Genomic DNA, 16,150 nt, shown 5'->3' with positions numbered 1-16,150 from the left:
TTCTTGTAATATTATGACTTTTATTCTGGAAATCTCAGATTTTTTCCCCCTCAATGTGGTCCTGATACTCCGTAGTACATTTGCACTTTGGCCCTCACTGCATTAGACTTATCTACTATATACTTTGACTATAAACTGTGTTACCTTCATCACAATGCTCACATGTTTTGCAACTTCAAACTGATTTTTTTGTGTGCCTAAAATGGCTTATTTGATAGTAAAGGTTGCTGACCCCTGGAGTGACTTACATTAGCCATACAATCTTGATACAATATGCATTCAAGCATTGTACACAATGTACAGTAACAGTTTGACCTGTACATAGAAATGTTTCATACCTACTTACCTGTTATCTTACCATAAAAGTAATATGATTGCATTGGCACATTTTTGTTCAGCCTCGTTTGACCTGTATGTCTGTGTGTATGTTCCTGTACATTTGATCTGGGCTCTATTTGTATGCTTAAACCTAAAAAAAAATGGTGGCAAGGGCAAACTCCATTTGCTTTAGAAAACTGCGATGAGACTGAAAGCTCCAGAACATCTAATAATGGACCTTGTGGTGAGATTGTTGTGTCAACTGCTGTTTCCAAGGTCAAAGATGGACTTTTAATCTACTAAGGAGATGTATTGTTTAGTTCTGAGTTATAAAATCTATTGTTTTTCCACTGTTGCCTGCACTGATGGTCTGTGATTCTGTGGGAGTTCCCATGGGAGAATAATGTGTGACTCAATGCTTTCAAGCAAAGATAAAGAATGCACACGATAGAAAAACCCACGCCATCTGTGTCTATGAAACACGATAATGTCAAAATAAACCATGTAAACTTATGGAAAACGCCCCATTCAGCAGCGCTTCAATTTGTCAGCCGGAATTTATTTAAAAGGCAAACACAAGAAACACTGAAAGGATGAAATTCCAGCCACCCTGTTTTTCGGGACGCTACACGGCTCGCCAATTTGTCAGCTCCACTCCAAAATAGTTCACAAAAGGGCATGCAGGCCTATAAAACCTCCCACACCGGGAAGAGATCCTGGTGAAAGCGGCATACAGTAGCTCCTGTGCCCCCCCCAACCCTCCTCCTCCTCACCTCCTCCTCCCTACTCCATGACTAAGTGATTTAGCCAGCTCTGGTGCAGGCCGCCTCTCACTTACAATGCCTCCCTAGGTTAGTGACAGAGCGGGGAGGGTGGCAGAGAAAGAGAGAAAACCCATTTACAATGCAGCTTACACACGGCCGTCCCCCCACAGACGGCGCCCATCCTTGGATTGATGTGTGGTATGCATAGTTTTTGGGTGCAATTTGGGCACCACAGAGAGGGAGAAAGAAAGAGAGGGCAAATCTGTGTATGTCGGAGGGTGTACGAGGGGGGGTACAGGGCTCAGGCTGTCTGTTCTCTCGCCCTCTCTTTGAGTCAATAGTGTTCCGGCAGCTGAGGTTCTTTATGAGGGGAACAATCTGGAGGGTCTTGTCAGAGTGCCGAGCAGCTGCTGTTTTCTGGCGAGCTCCTTTCATGGACCACAGGCCTGGAGTGGGCTGGTGAATACAGACGCACCCTCCCACCCTTTCCTCCTCATCACCCATCACCCCTACCTTCTCCAATTCCTCATCCTCTCCCCCCAAAACCACCCCCCCTCAACACTGGAAGCCCTAACCGCACAATACCAGATGAAGAGTGGCACAGAGGAACATGAAGAGAGCAAGAGAGTGTTATTATTGTGCGCGACACTCCGCTCCGTCACCCGGGGTACCGTCCTTCACCCCGAACAATGCTTTCATGAGGTATGTGAAGATCCTTTCGTAAGACAAACACAGACGTTAAATAGCGTATTTAAACCATAAAATATAGCTCCGACATATTGGCACCTGTGATCACATCTTTACAACATGATGTGAGTGGATATTTGATTTTTTTTTTAATAGATCACAATAAAATCATAAGCCTGATTCAGGTTAGATTGGAAGAGGCTGATTACAGCAGAGCCTCTTGTATTTCTCCTGAGTGGGATTTACATTAGCAGAGCAGTGAGTTTGCATTTTCTCCCTTTCGATCATTGATTCAGTTAGTCATATCAGTAACACACACTGCCTCCCTTTTTCATACAGGGTTCTGTTACAACATTACATTCACTAGACTATAACTTAACAGTATGTCATTCGATTCAAGCAGCCACTTTCGGAGAAGGACACTGCTGGCACCCCCTTTGTCCCTTGCCCGGTTGTCTGTGTGTGGCGGGTGCAGCAGTGAACCTGTACTGGTTGGCTTCGGGCTGGTGTTTGGCTTCACTATCCGACAAGCGTCTCCTGTTTAGCTGCTGTCTGAAGGCACCAGGTTCCCTGTGGTGTCCAGCTGCATGCATTTACACGTGCAGGCAGACACTGGGCACTCTGTGTGGTCTCTGTAATGGACACATGAAGGACAATTAAAAAGATTACAACATGGAGACGAGAATGTGTAAACAGTAGATGATACAGGAGTTTGTACATCCTGGCCGTAAGAACTTAGAGGGGCACAGCAGGTCAGTGTACCTTCTGTTCATTGCATTTCCAATTCTGAATTTTCTAAACAAAAATTAACAAAAGGATATAACATATAGCAAAGAGGGTTTTGCCATAAGCACATTATTTCTACTCGACATTGTCTTCGTCAGTAATAGATCATTTAAGGCTACTGTTTAAAGGTTCCAAATGCGAGATCGGGAGCATTTCTATTGCATCCGCAGGGCTCTCAACATGACAATGGCTGAGACAGTGGCTTGCAGCTAACAGTGCTAACAGTGCTAACAGTACAAACAACGACCACAGAGCTAACAGTGTTAACGTGGGAGGAAACCGCAAAGGTTATCAGCTGTAACCACCGTATGAGAGCAGTGCAAAGCGACGGTCGTCAGCTATCCAGTGGGACACGCTCACATGCGCGAACAGCACACGCATTACAAAACACACAGAGGGAGAGCGACTTCATTCTCTGCTCAGGTAGACATTACTCCACTTTATCTTAACATAGACAATAGTTGTTTGCTGCTATGTTAATGCTCTGGATATCGAATAGAGAAGGTTTAAGGGAAACAAGGATTAGCTCTATCCACAAAGAGGACGCCATGGTTGCCTCCTAACCAACCAGTTTATACTGGTAAAGACATCCCAACATGGATTTAACAATATTACATTACCTATATATTTAAGTGATAGGTAATTAAGAGCAGTAGTGACGTTTTATAGATCAGTAGAATCACTTTGCCTTCCATGATAATCGCAGAGAGAGAGGAAACGTTTTGTGCACATCACATGTCCACTTTGGGTTTAATAGCTCTCATCTTATGTCTGATCTTGTTGCTATCAACTCTTTTGATATCTTTGAAAATAATCCCATTTTTCATTTCGTACTGATGGATATTAGATTTTTTTTGTCATTTTTGTTTCAGATTTTAAAATCCAATGAACAGGAGGTACATCAAAGAAAGGAACCGTGTTCACATATGTTAGATTATCCACACATGCAGCATCCAGCGAGAGTCCCACCTGAACCAGCTGAGCATGTGGCCAGCGTGGCCGCCGTGTCGACAGTTGTGACACCAGGTGAACCAGTTGTTGAACTGAGCGAGTTTGTTCTCTCTTGTCAAGTCCACCTTCTCATCTGACTTCCCTGTTCCTGCCAGAAAAGATTTATCCACAAGTCAATATTAACAATCAATAAAGATTTGACTATCTATATCAACGTTGGTATGAGTGACATCACAGCAATAAAAAACGGATAGGCCACTGAACGTCCAGGTGCAACTGCCTCTAAATGCTGAACAAAGTCCACACAACCTCCCCTGCAAATGCTCAGTTAAGTGTTATAAACACTTAAGCTGCTGCCTGCCTGTGCCTGTTGCTGGAAATATCAGCTGAGCATCTGTCTACATACGCCACACAGGCCAATTTACCTGGGCAATTAGAAACAGGTGTTCCCATGTTCATGAGGCAGAGGGCACAACGTGGCAGCGGTTTCCTGCAGCCGGGGCAACTGGTGACTTTTGACTTGGTGGGCGAGCCGCTGACACCGTACTGGCTGAAGCCACGGCCCTGGTGGGGCATCGCCGAGCAGCTGTAGGAGATAGACTTGCCACAAAAGTTGCAGCTCACAAACACCTGTCGCACAAGAACAAACACAAAGGTCGGTTGATAAGGACCGGTGGACATGAAGGTAAAACCAACAAGCACACGCTCGCCAGCTGTCTGATTTTCACTTTGAGGGGAGAAGGAGATAAGAATTAGATAATACTGCAATAATCCCAACATGCTTAACTGTGAATATTGGAATGTCAGTGGTGTAGTTAGGTAGTGCCGAGGTTCGCTTGCAGCACCAGCGTACTCATAAGCACACAAACATTTTCAGTATTAGGCTTTATAAAAGGGTCTGTTAAGTAAAGTATGTGTACTATCAGGAACAGAGAAACAACAAAGACTGCTCACTAGAACGCAGGTTTTATGACAAGAATTGGAGAGCGGAGCTGTGGGTGTTACAAGCTTGGCACAAACTGCCTGTGCTGTAATAAACAGAACAAGTGTCCTATTTTGTAATGAAGGAAGTGATATGTAAGACTGTAAACAAACAAGACAGACTGCTTTGAGTTTGCCAGTGCCCTATCACAGGTCACAGAGTCAGGTTATTTTATATCAAGACAGTTTAACTGAGATAGCAAACGTGCATTTCCGAAAATGTTATCAAACCTAACCAGCAACCTGTAATGATTGACATGATCAAATACAAGTATTTATGGTTGCAGCTTATTATTCTTTCATTAATCATTAATCTATCATTTTTAGATTAATCGTTAGAAAAGAAAAGCAGCAAAAGCAGAAAAGCAGCAAACCCTCACATTTGAGACGGCAGCAAAAGTTTGAGATTTTCCCACATAGATGACTCAAATGATTAATTACTAATGAAAATTCTTAAGTCTCTGTCTGCATGTAAATCTGTCCTGTGATTTTCTTAACAACCATTCATCCAATCGGCTTCACACCTAAAGAAGTGTAGTGTCGAGTGCAAGCTCTTCTACAGGACATATTTATTAATAGTGCGTCATGTACACACTGTAGTGTATATGGAAAGGGGACCCCTATTAACTGTTACACCGCCAAACGACATGCTGGGCACTGCTTGCTCTCCGTCACTCGATACACTATTAAAGGGTAATTTCAATATTTTTCAAGCTGGACCCTATTTTCTCAAGTGACTAATGGGGACAACACTTTCTGAAATTGGTCCAGTATTGAGGGATAACACTGTAACTTTCAGCAGCGAAACAAGCTGCGAGGGAAAGTGAGCAGTGTCAATGTAACATTATGTCCGATAAAAGTGCTTGTTTTTGACACTGACCGGCTCAGATTGTTATTATAAGTGTCTGGTAACATTATGGAAAGGACCCTACAGAGAAATAAAAGAATTTTCTTATCTTCGCTTGATCCGGTCTGTGAAATCTGAATATCTGTATACTCTGGCTCAAATAAATACGGGCGGCCATCAAATTCAAAGACCTCATCCATATTGTGGAAATCATCTAAATATTCAGCCATGACATGGACATTTTTTTTAGATAACACTAAGCTACACTTTCTGCACTCCAACACAGCAAACTCTGCCCGGCTGGCACTCGTGTTTCCACCGTGGATGTATCCGTTACCTGGGCCAGTGGTTTGGAGCTGGGGTCCAGCTTGCCTCTGTGGATGTCAAACTCGGCCCGTTTGTGCCAGAATCTCCAAGCATCCAAAAGGTTGCGGTAGTTTTCGATCCAGCATTGGACTCGAGGGTCTTTCAACACTTCACCTGGGGAACCCTGTTGGAAGAATGTTTATTCTTAGCTTTATTTCACATTATCATTTCAGTTTACACAGAGCATGGAGAAGCAGGTAAGGTGTCAAAAACAAACAGACAAAACGACTTGAACAAAATAGCGTCTAGAAGTCTCGCCCTTCCTGCACCCATCCCTTTGGTGGAATGTGTACATGTTTTTGTATATGTATGTGAGGTATACGCATAGGTGGTGGATGACTTGCACACTGCAGTACTCTATTCAGGAGCAGGTTAGGACAGGAAGAATATAAAGCAAACCACGAGAGTTGATCTACAGCATGTTAAATAAATTACAGACCTTTTCCACCACTTAAATTTCTTTAGTTTTCTGTATAGAAACAAGTGCATGAGAGCAAACAACTCTTGCTTGCTTCACATTGTTACTGGAGGTGGCAATTGTGTTAAGAATAACAGCTGTGACCTTTTCAGAAATGAAGAGGCAAGTTTTAGCATGTGCCTACTGGATTTCTCCAAGGGTGCGATCAGACCAACAGTTCCCCTTTTCCTTTGTTGCAATTTTGTGTTTAGTTCATTTAAGTTGCTGATTAAGCCTTTTATTTTGGGGTCACTTATGGTGCTTTCACACCTGTAGTTTGGTTTATTTGGTCCAGAAACAAGGGGAACAAATTATACAATGCTGCATTTTAGTTCTGGTCCGGTTCCTGTTCACACTGACTTTTTACAAACGAACCAGAGAAGTAAACAAGAAGTTCTACAGACTGACAGGAAACTCACTGATTGTCATCTTGCATCATCAGGACCCACTTTAATGCTGCATAATGCTGCTATTCTGATGTGTATATTTATGTTATTTGATTAATAACGGGTAGAAGCATTATTAGTATTATTAGACTGCTAATCGACTGCATGTAATGATGAATAATGATCAAAATCTCTTTTGCAAGAAAAAAACAACTAAAGCCAGACAAAACAACAGGACAAATGCATAACGAGACAAACTAAAGCACAATACAACATCAGTGACGTTAAAAGTTAAAAATCAACTAATGCGATGGTACATTCAAGTTTTTAAAATCCTCTGTAATTCATTCCATTTCTAGGTGCAAAGTAGTGGAAGGCTTCCCAAGTTCAGTAGTTAAAGCTCTGATGCAAACTACAAAAGTGAAAACATATACAGTGTGTTGTGAATGTGTCAAAAGTACAAAAAAAGACTAAGTTTGCGTAATTTGTCTGTGTTTTAGTACCTTCAGCATGCAGAAGCTGGCAGTCTGGACGTCTCCAGTGCGGTCCACGTAGCTCTCCATAAGGTCTACGCCATCTTTAGTCAACCCCGTCAGCAGGATGCCCTCCAGGTTGCCCGCCTCCTTCATCTCATTGGTTAGTTTGTCGATGTATCGAGGAAGCTGCAGCCAGATACCCCAGAGATATCCATGTTATCAAATCAGAGAAGAATGTCACATGCACTTCTGAAGAAATTCACTAAGAACTGGTGTTACAGGATGTGAAACAACAGTATGGTATTCAAAGATTGTCTTTGTATTGAGTTACCTGTGCGTCGCTGAGAAACATACAGGCAAAGGCTACTCGGTCTCGCACAGCAACACTGCTCTCATACTGAAATACAAAGAAATTCATCTTCTCTTGTCATTTCAAATACATATTTTTGGATCACAATTTGGGAAAAGAAGCCCCTTACATTCAGTTAATAGCATATGTGTCTCCATATTGGCACTAAAAATGATTTCCTTGTAATGTAAAACCACTGCAGGAAATTATTTTACACCTAATCAATTCTAAAAGCCAAGATCGTCAAAGTGACCAATAATCACAAACATACATCTATGAGGTGTTTCATGACTTGAAACAAATCTCTTCCTGTTATTTCCCCAATAGAGACCACTGGAGTATTAACTACCTATTCATCAGCCATGTAAAGAATATGTACATGTTTTCATGAAGAGGGAACAAAACAGCTACTGTTCAGTGAGAAAAGAGTGCCAATTTAAACACTTTTCTTTTTGCTAACTTCCCTCGTGTTTGCAATAGAGCTATGAAATTCCATGATAGTGAGAGAATTCAATACCAGCACGCCATCATAGGCTCCAGGCTCACTGGTGAGAAAGGCAAACATGACGCAGAGGTAGGGGTTCTTCAGCTGCAGCCTCAGAGAGCTGCACATCTCCCTCCACAGGGAGGACTTCTCGTCGGTGTAGCCTGACAGAGCCATGGCAACCACATTCAGGTTCAGGTCACCTGGGAATAAGAAGGAGGCAGACACGCAGGTTCATTCACTATGTGCAAAGTCTTTACTGTAAGAGCTGCACTGTGGTCCGACATGTTTTTTTTTTTTTTAAATGGAGCTTCTGACTGAGGCAGTTGTTCAAGGTGACCTAGCTTTGTGGCTAAATGAAAAATAAGTTCCAAGACACTGGAATTACTTTAAAAAGACCTGTGTTTTATGGTTATCTCATATTAAAAACAACTCCATCACTTTTTATATTCTTTATATATTATATATATTTTTTTTTTTTTTATTGCTATATAATTATTATTTATTTTTAAAAATATATATAAGCCTGGAAAAGCATAAAAAAAGAAGAATTCAAAAGTTTGGTGACATCGATGGGTCGCAGGCTTGATGCAGTTATTGCAAGCAAAGGATTTACAACTAAATATGAAGTATTATTCACTTTAATCTATTTTAAGTCTATCTGTTTCTATGCTTTTGCTCACCTAAAAATGTGGTGCTCCGTTACAGACGATGCTATCTTCTAAGTTGTGCAACAGATCAAGATGTAAATACGTGGAAATAAAAGCTGAAATGCTGGTCTCTCGTCTCATGTTCATCTTTTGATGTCAAACCCAAATGTTTTCAGTGTACAGCAAAAATAAAGGAATTGGCCTCGCTGTTCCAATAGTTTTCGAGGGGACTGTATGCGCGTGTCGAAAGTCATTTCTAAATGACTGCTACATTCTTCTTTTAAACTTGGTTTATACGAACTATAGCAAAATGGTTTATTTCATTTATTGCAGCTGTGTGTGTGGACTGCCTAAAGTTGTCTGGATCAGAATGTGAACCTTTGAACAGAGCCAGATTTAGCTTCATGATAAACTAAGCATCTCGTGGCTGTAGCTTCTGATTTTGTGGACCGATACGAGAGAGATTTCGATCTTCTCCTCTAACTCGGGGCGACAAAGCGAATAAGCATTTTCCCCAAAATGTTTAACCATTCCTTTAACATTAAACTACTGGTTAATAGGAATTGCACATTTTAGCATGACTGAAATAAAATAGTTTTAATGTTTTTCTCTGCAAAAGTAAGAAAGGCAGTTTTTAGTTGGCCAGCAGATCATCGCCCTCACTACATATTTAAAAGAACATGCTGGGGGCATGTCAGACTAAATGATTGTAGAAGCGTGCAGATGAGAATCACTACATTAAGTCAGAGCTGCTGTTTTGAGAAAAAAACAAAACACTGTTGAGATGTGTCTGCTGACACGCCTTATCTAATGAATCACCCCATCAGTCATGTTCAGAAAACACTCATTAGAACACACAGCAGAAAAACGCTTGACCTACATTGGTGGAATTTTTTTTAAGCCAAGACGTGTGTAAACAACAGCCTTCTCTCCCCATTTTCATTAAACCTCAGTGTGAAAAGCACTGCAGGATGAGTGTTGTGTGAAAAACAAGGTTCTCCTGCTGTTACATTTTTGAAATTCCCCAAGACCTTAACTTCATTTGTTGAAGGGCTCTGAAGGAAAACAGGCACTTAGCACACTTAGGCATAAACTATGATTACAAGGAGTACAATAATATACAATATTTACCACATTTCTGAGCAGTATTTATACACGCTCTAGACATGAGTTGACATATCTTTACAAATATTGCTTACATAACTTTGTGTTGAAGCAGCATGATATTACAATGCACAATAATGCAGAGGCAGATCTCGCTGAAGTAGAGCTGCAATGATTAATCGATTAGTTGTCAACTATTGAATTAAACTTGCGGTAGGCAGAACGTTTTTGGCATCATTGGACAAAAATTCCATAATAACCTTTCAGCATATTGTAATTCAAGTGTTCTGAGAGAAAACTAGACTTCTTCACTTCCTCATTGCTCTGTTTTTAGGCTTTAAAAAAATCTAGCCTGTGACAGGAGACTTTGGTCAATCACAGGTCATTTCAGAGAGCGAGCGTTCCTATTGGCTGTTCATTCAACAGAGGCAGCTGTCAATCACTCGCGAACTCCGATCAAACGGTCAAACTAGGCAGCGCTGATCAAATATGAATTAATATTCTGTTACTGTGATGCGTGTTTCTCTCCACAAATGTTTTCAGAAACATCTTGTTATGTACTGTTTAGCTGTAAAATGAGAAAGTTTGTTCCGGCTGGTGGGCGGTGCTTGGTATTTCCTCAACTGTTCTCAACGTGGCTGCCAGGTCACAAACTTTCTCATTTTACAGCTAAACAGTACACTACAAGATGATTCTGAATTTAAGAAACATTTGAGGCGAGAAATAGGCATCACAGTAACAGAATATTGATTCATATTTGATCAGCGCTGCCTAGTTTGACCGTTTGATTGGAGTTCGCGAGTGATTGACAGCTGCTGTGAAATCCTGCAGATGCCTTTAGGAGCACCGGAGGACACAGAGGCACATGTTTTTTTTTCAGATTACCTGTCTCATGCACTACTGTCAGGATATAGTGACCATTTTATACAAATATTTATTCATATTTGCTCCAATTCTACCCAAAGCTGCTTTAATTGGCAACTATTTTGATAACCAATTAATCGGTTTGAGTAATTTTTTAAGAAAAAAAATGTCTAATTCCAGCTTCTTAAATGTGAATATTTTCTGGTTTCTTTACTCCTCTATGACAGTAAACTGAATATCTTCCGAGTTGTGGACAAAACAAGCCATCTTGGGCTTTAGGAGACACTGATTGATATTTTTTACCATTTTCTGACATTGTATAGACCAAACAACTAATCGATTAATTGAGAAAATAATCAACAAATTAATCAATAATGAAAATAATGTCACGCTGCAGCACATACATCAGTTTATACAAACTGATGTCAGTTTAAAATTACTAAAGCACATTTGTTTGGTCTGAAACATTCTTCCTCCCAGTCAACACTTCAAAGACGCACCTGCTTCCTCTCCCTAAACCCACTCACCCTTCTCAGCGGTGGCTCCCTTGTTGAGGATCTGGATGGCCCGGCGGATGTCCAGGTTGAACAGAGCCACGGCGGCCGCCCGCTCCCACTTGCGCTCCTGCTCCAGTGATCGCAGGAATATCTCCACGTCGATGTCGGGGCCCCGGCTGATCCAGCCGCAGAGCCGCAGGGCGAGGCAGCGCTCCTCGCTGTGGTAGCGCGGTACATCTGTCTGCCGGTCTGAACCGCTCCAGCACCTGCGGCTCTCTGTTGTGCCTGGGGGAACCAGGAAGACGTACACAGAACATTCAATGACTCCATTTTACCATTTTTGCAATGTACTATCAATGTAGGATAACACAAATAATAATCAATAATGTTTACAAACACTATTCCACCAAGGTTCTTCCTCACAAAGAGCATTTTATTATCATATGAAATTCTTAGGTGATTCAAACGACTCACCTGAGCTGGTCTTTACAATATTCTTGATACCAGAGTAGACCACCGACTGTTTGTTCCCCTGCAGTTTCAGCTCCGTATCCTCTGCACACTGCTTCATATGTGATACTGATATAGGAATTATAACTGACTTTGCCATTCAAACAACATAATGATGGCATAAAACAGGCCAGATCAAGGAGCTTAAGAACTACAACTATTACAGGACTTTATCATAATACTCAAATTCAAACTGGACAAAAGTAGAATAACAGTTAAACTGCGAGCTAGAGCCACCTAAATGTTACACACTGTTAATTTAAACATAGACTGAGCTGTGTTGCCTTATTAACAGGGTGCTCCTATTCACAGTAGCTTTACAATGTTATACCAACATAAATATGAAAAAAGTATCACTTCCCCAGTAAACAGGTATTTCCACCACCTCGTCATCGTCATCAAAAAAGGATATAAAAGAGATCATACCACAGAGACTTGAGCTGGGGATCGTTCCCTCCAGCCAGCAAGTGGTTTCTCCACACCTGGACGGTATCGTGCCCGTACCTGGATTGAGCCCTCTGCCTCATCTTAGTGGCGATGTCTTTCTCAATCACGCTCTCCACTCCTTCAGCCCCATCCTCCACGCAGTCGTACAGGTGTCTGCCGCACGCCCACATGAGCGAGCTGGTGGAGCTCCAGGCTAGCGAGATGCGTTCAAACACGGTGAAGTCAGTCATGACCCGGTTGGCTGCCGACACCACCACCATGCGATTCTGAGAGGACGGGTGCCAAGCAAAGCTGCCAATCTGGCTTTCACAGGGTTGCACGCTTCGCTCGATGATGGTGGGCTCCGTCTCGTCGCCGATGGGTGTAGGCGTGTGTTGCATGTCGTACAGGCGGATGATGTTGCTGTCACGTGTCAGCGTGGCCAGTAGGCCATTACGGGTTGGACACCAAGCCACCTGAAATGCGAACGGAGAGCATCATGTTGTATAAAATCTACAGCATTTAATATTTTACCAACAAGCTACATCTTCAGAATCCAAAGAAACCTTAAAAACACAATTCTGATCCCAACTTTAACTGGACAGAGCTTAAGCTTTTTTGCTCATCTCCTCAAAAACAAACTGCATCATACCTTACTGAGCGGCTTAGGCTGCTCAGTGAGCGTGAGCACGGGCTTTTCAAACTTCCTCAGATCCCAGATGGCCACCTGGCCCTCAAAAAAAGAGGCCACACGGTCATGGAAGTGTGGGTCGACCGTCACCCCCTGGATGGCCTTAGTGTTGACAAACGTCTTCTGGCTCGTGTTTCTCAGGTCAAATATTGCGAGGTTCCGGTGCATGCCAGCCAACAGCAGCTTTGGGTCACGAAGCAACCAGCAGAGGGACAAGCAAGCATCATTCTGGCCCAACTCATACAACGGTTTGGTCACTACTGTGCTTGAGTCTAAATCCACAGATGAGAGACGAATCTTCTCAGAGGCTACACTGGCCTCTGGGGAAAACTTACTGCTAATGTCCCATATGAGGACAGAGAAGTCCGCTCTGTGCTTGTCCAACCCAGCAGCCAGCAAGTTGCTGTCCACCGGGTTCCAGGCTAAAGTGTTGCATTGACGGGCGTGCTTGGGCACAAACTCTTTCCCCACCAGCTCTTTACACGTGGAGTTGTGGCTCTGACCCAGGCTGGTGAGCACCACTCTGCCGTTAGCTTGGCCCACGGCGAGCAAACACTCGGGCTCATGCTTCGGGTACCAGGCTACACATTTCATGTAAGGGGTGTCAGAGTTAATGGCTAGTAAAGTAGCAGCAGTTTCTTCAGAGAGCGGGAGAGTGCCAGCCTTGGTTTCTGAGCTGCCCACAGGTCCGATACGATACAGTCCCAGCTCAGAGTCACAGATGACATAGCGGTCCGGGTGGTGGGGGGACCACAGGATGTCCGGCTTGGAGCCACTCATGATTCAAGAGGCAGCTCGAAGGATCTCAAAGAAACCTGGAGATTTGGACAGATTGGCACAGAAATTAGCATAATGGACAAATACTAGTGATATTACACACCTCACCTTACTGAAATGGGTGCATGTTGTGCAAAAACACAGCAACAAGAAACTCCATAAATATGTTAAGGTAAATGTAATGTGTAAATTAGCTTAACCGTTAAAGTTTTATACACTAGTATTTTATACACTTGTATTTTATACACTTGTATTTTGTATTTTATACACTTGTATTTTATGCTATTGTATTTTATACACTTATATTTTATACACTTATATTTTATACACTTGTATTTTATGCTATTGTATTTTATACACTTGTATTTTATACACTTGTATATTATACACTTGTATTTTATACACTTATATTTTATACACTTGTATATTATACACTTGTATTTTATACACTTATATTTTATACACTTGTATTTTATACACTTATATTTTATACACTTGTATATTATACACTTGTATTTTATACACTTGTATTTTATACACTTGTATTTTATACACTTATATTTTATACACTTATATTTTATACACTTGTATTTTATGCTATTGTATTTTATACACTTGTATATTATACACTTGTATTTTATACACTTGTATTTTATACACTTGTATTTTATGCACTTGTATATTATACACTTGTATATTATACACTTGTATTTTATACACTTGTATTTTATACACTTATATTTTATACACTTGTATATTATACACTTTTATTTTATACACTTATATTTTATACACTTATATTTAATACACTTGTATTTTATGCACTTATATTTAATACACTTGTATTTTATGCACTTATATTTAATACACTTATATTTAATACACTTGTATTTTATGCTATTGTATTTTATACACTTATATTTTATACACTTGTATTTTATGCACTTATATTTAATACACTTGTACGTTATACACCTGAACTTGTTGTATTTTTGAGCAGTTTCTGGCACAAGAATTTCCTTCAGGATTAATAAACTTCTATCTTATTTAATCTTATTTAATCTTATTTCAAAGTAAAAAAAGTTAGCAACCTGATTCTAACTAGCTAGTTAACAAAGCATTTGTTTGAAATAAAGGAGCCACGTGAAGTAAATGACATAGTTAATATGTAAACATGACAAAGTGTTACAGTAGTTAAAACTAAAGTCCAAAGTTTGTTGACATGCTAACTCAGCTAAGCTAAGCTAAGCTAATGCTAACGAGTGAAGGACGAGCTAACAGTTAGCATGTTGAGCTAGTTTAGCTAGTTAGCAGTTACCATAACAACATAAAGTTACAACATTAAAGGTGATGTGTTACTTACAAACACGCTGCGTGTTTAAATCAGCGGGTGAATGATGATCTGGCTGCACATGTCGAGCAGCAGGAGACAACACTTCATCATCAGCTACTCTCAATGTTGTGTGTTACACCAAAACATGTCCGGGGTGTCGGAGAATGATGTCAGATACTGAAGGTTCCGGTTAGATAGATGGATAGATAGAGAGAGAGAGATACTTCATGGGTTGTTTTTGGGGGTTGTTTTGTTTTTTTTGTTTTTTTGTTTTTACATTTATCCTTTGATATTGCAATATATTGTTATTAATTGTTTTGTATTTGTTTGTTTCTTTTATTGACAAAACAAACATTAATTACTTCTTTATTGTTTTCTTCCATTTACAGTAAATGCATGTTCTTTTTAAATATCTATATATTATAATTTGCTTAATGAATTGTATATATGTATATATATATGTTTTTGTTTTTATTTTGTTCTTTTTTTATTTTTATTTATTATTGAATTGACGCTTTGGCAATATTGTTCACCTGATAGTCATGATCAATAAAGCAAATTGAATTGAATTGAATTGAATTGAGAGAGAGAGAGAGAGAGATAGGGAGGGATGGATGGATAGATAGATAGATAGATAGATAGATATAGATAGATAGATAGATAGATAGATAGATAGATAGATAGATAGATAGATAGATAGATAGATAGATAGATAGATAGAAATGTTATTGAGCCCGAGGGAAATTCAAGTTTCCAGCATCACAGTTCCATAGTGCAAAACATGTTAGTAAAAAGGCAGTAAAAAAAGTTAATAGTACAAAGTACAAAAAAATAATATACCAGATATAAAAATACAAGGAGATGAAGAAAACTGTTAAAAGTGAATATAGTGCAGAAGAGACTGTTAAAAATGAATATAACTGGTAACTCCAGTAGCTTAGTCTATGAAAGTGCACTGTGTTCATTATTATCTGTCTCCGTCCTCCTTTGTCGTCGTCGTCCCCCCCCCCCCCACCTAGAGAGGAGGACAAAGGATTTCCTGAGTCTGTCTGTGGAGCACTAAAACTAAAATGCACCACACACATTAATGCAGCAGTAATACTAATCCATAAACATCATATATGATAGTAAAACACTGCCAGGGAACATTGTATTGCAGATAATACTTTCATACTTTTACTAAGTAAGGGTTTGAAAGCAGGACTTTTACTTGTAGTGGAGTATGTTTTACAGTGCAGTATTAGTACTTTTATGTAAGTAAAGGATCTAGATTCTTGGACCACTGATTATAACCACACATTTTGGTAATGAGAATCCACCTGTTGTAGAAAAAATGCTTTTTGCCCTCATTGACCCCTGTCATATGTAACAACATTATTTAATAAGAGGGCAGAAGTCAAATGTAAAATGTAAAATGTGCCCATGTGTTCGAGTACCGCTCTTAAA

At 40.4% G+C, this 16,150-nt stretch overlaps 1 protein-coding gene across 1 annotated transcript; it reads right to left on the bottom strand.

The window, feature by feature from the left end:
* Positions 1 to 856: 856 nt before the first annotated feature.
* On the bottom strand, positions 857 to 14,876 carry mios (missing oocyte, meiosis regulator, homolog (Drosophila)). Its single transcript, XM_074652874.1, has 12 exons — positions 14,735 to 14,876; positions 12,556 to 13,409; positions 11,890 to 12,379; positions 11,442 to 11,540; positions 10,998 to 11,252; positions 7,886 to 8,055; positions 7,351 to 7,416; positions 7,047 to 7,205; positions 5,672 to 5,824; positions 3,932 to 4,136; positions 3,525 to 3,654; positions 857 to 2,401 (listed from the first exon to the last, which is right to left on the bottom strand). The coding sequence occupies exons 2-12, from the start codon at positions 13,372 to 13,374 to the stop codon at positions 2,311 to 2,313; spliced, it is 2,637 nt and encodes an 878-aa protein (XP_074508975.1). The 5' UTR covers positions 13,375 to 13,409; positions 14,735 to 14,876; the 3' UTR covers positions 857 to 2,310.
* Positions 14,877 to 16,150: the final 1,274 nt, after the last annotated feature.

The sequence above is a fragment of the Sebastes fasciatus genome, chromosome 12 (genome assembly GCF_043250625.1).
Source record: "Sebastes fasciatus isolate fSebFas1 chromosome 12, fSebFas1.pri, whole genome shotgun sequence".
NCBI lineage: Eukaryota > Metazoa > Chordata > Actinopteri > Perciformes > Sebastidae > Sebastes > Sebastes fasciatus.
This window is presented reverse-complemented; position numbering and strand designations above follow the sequence as displayed.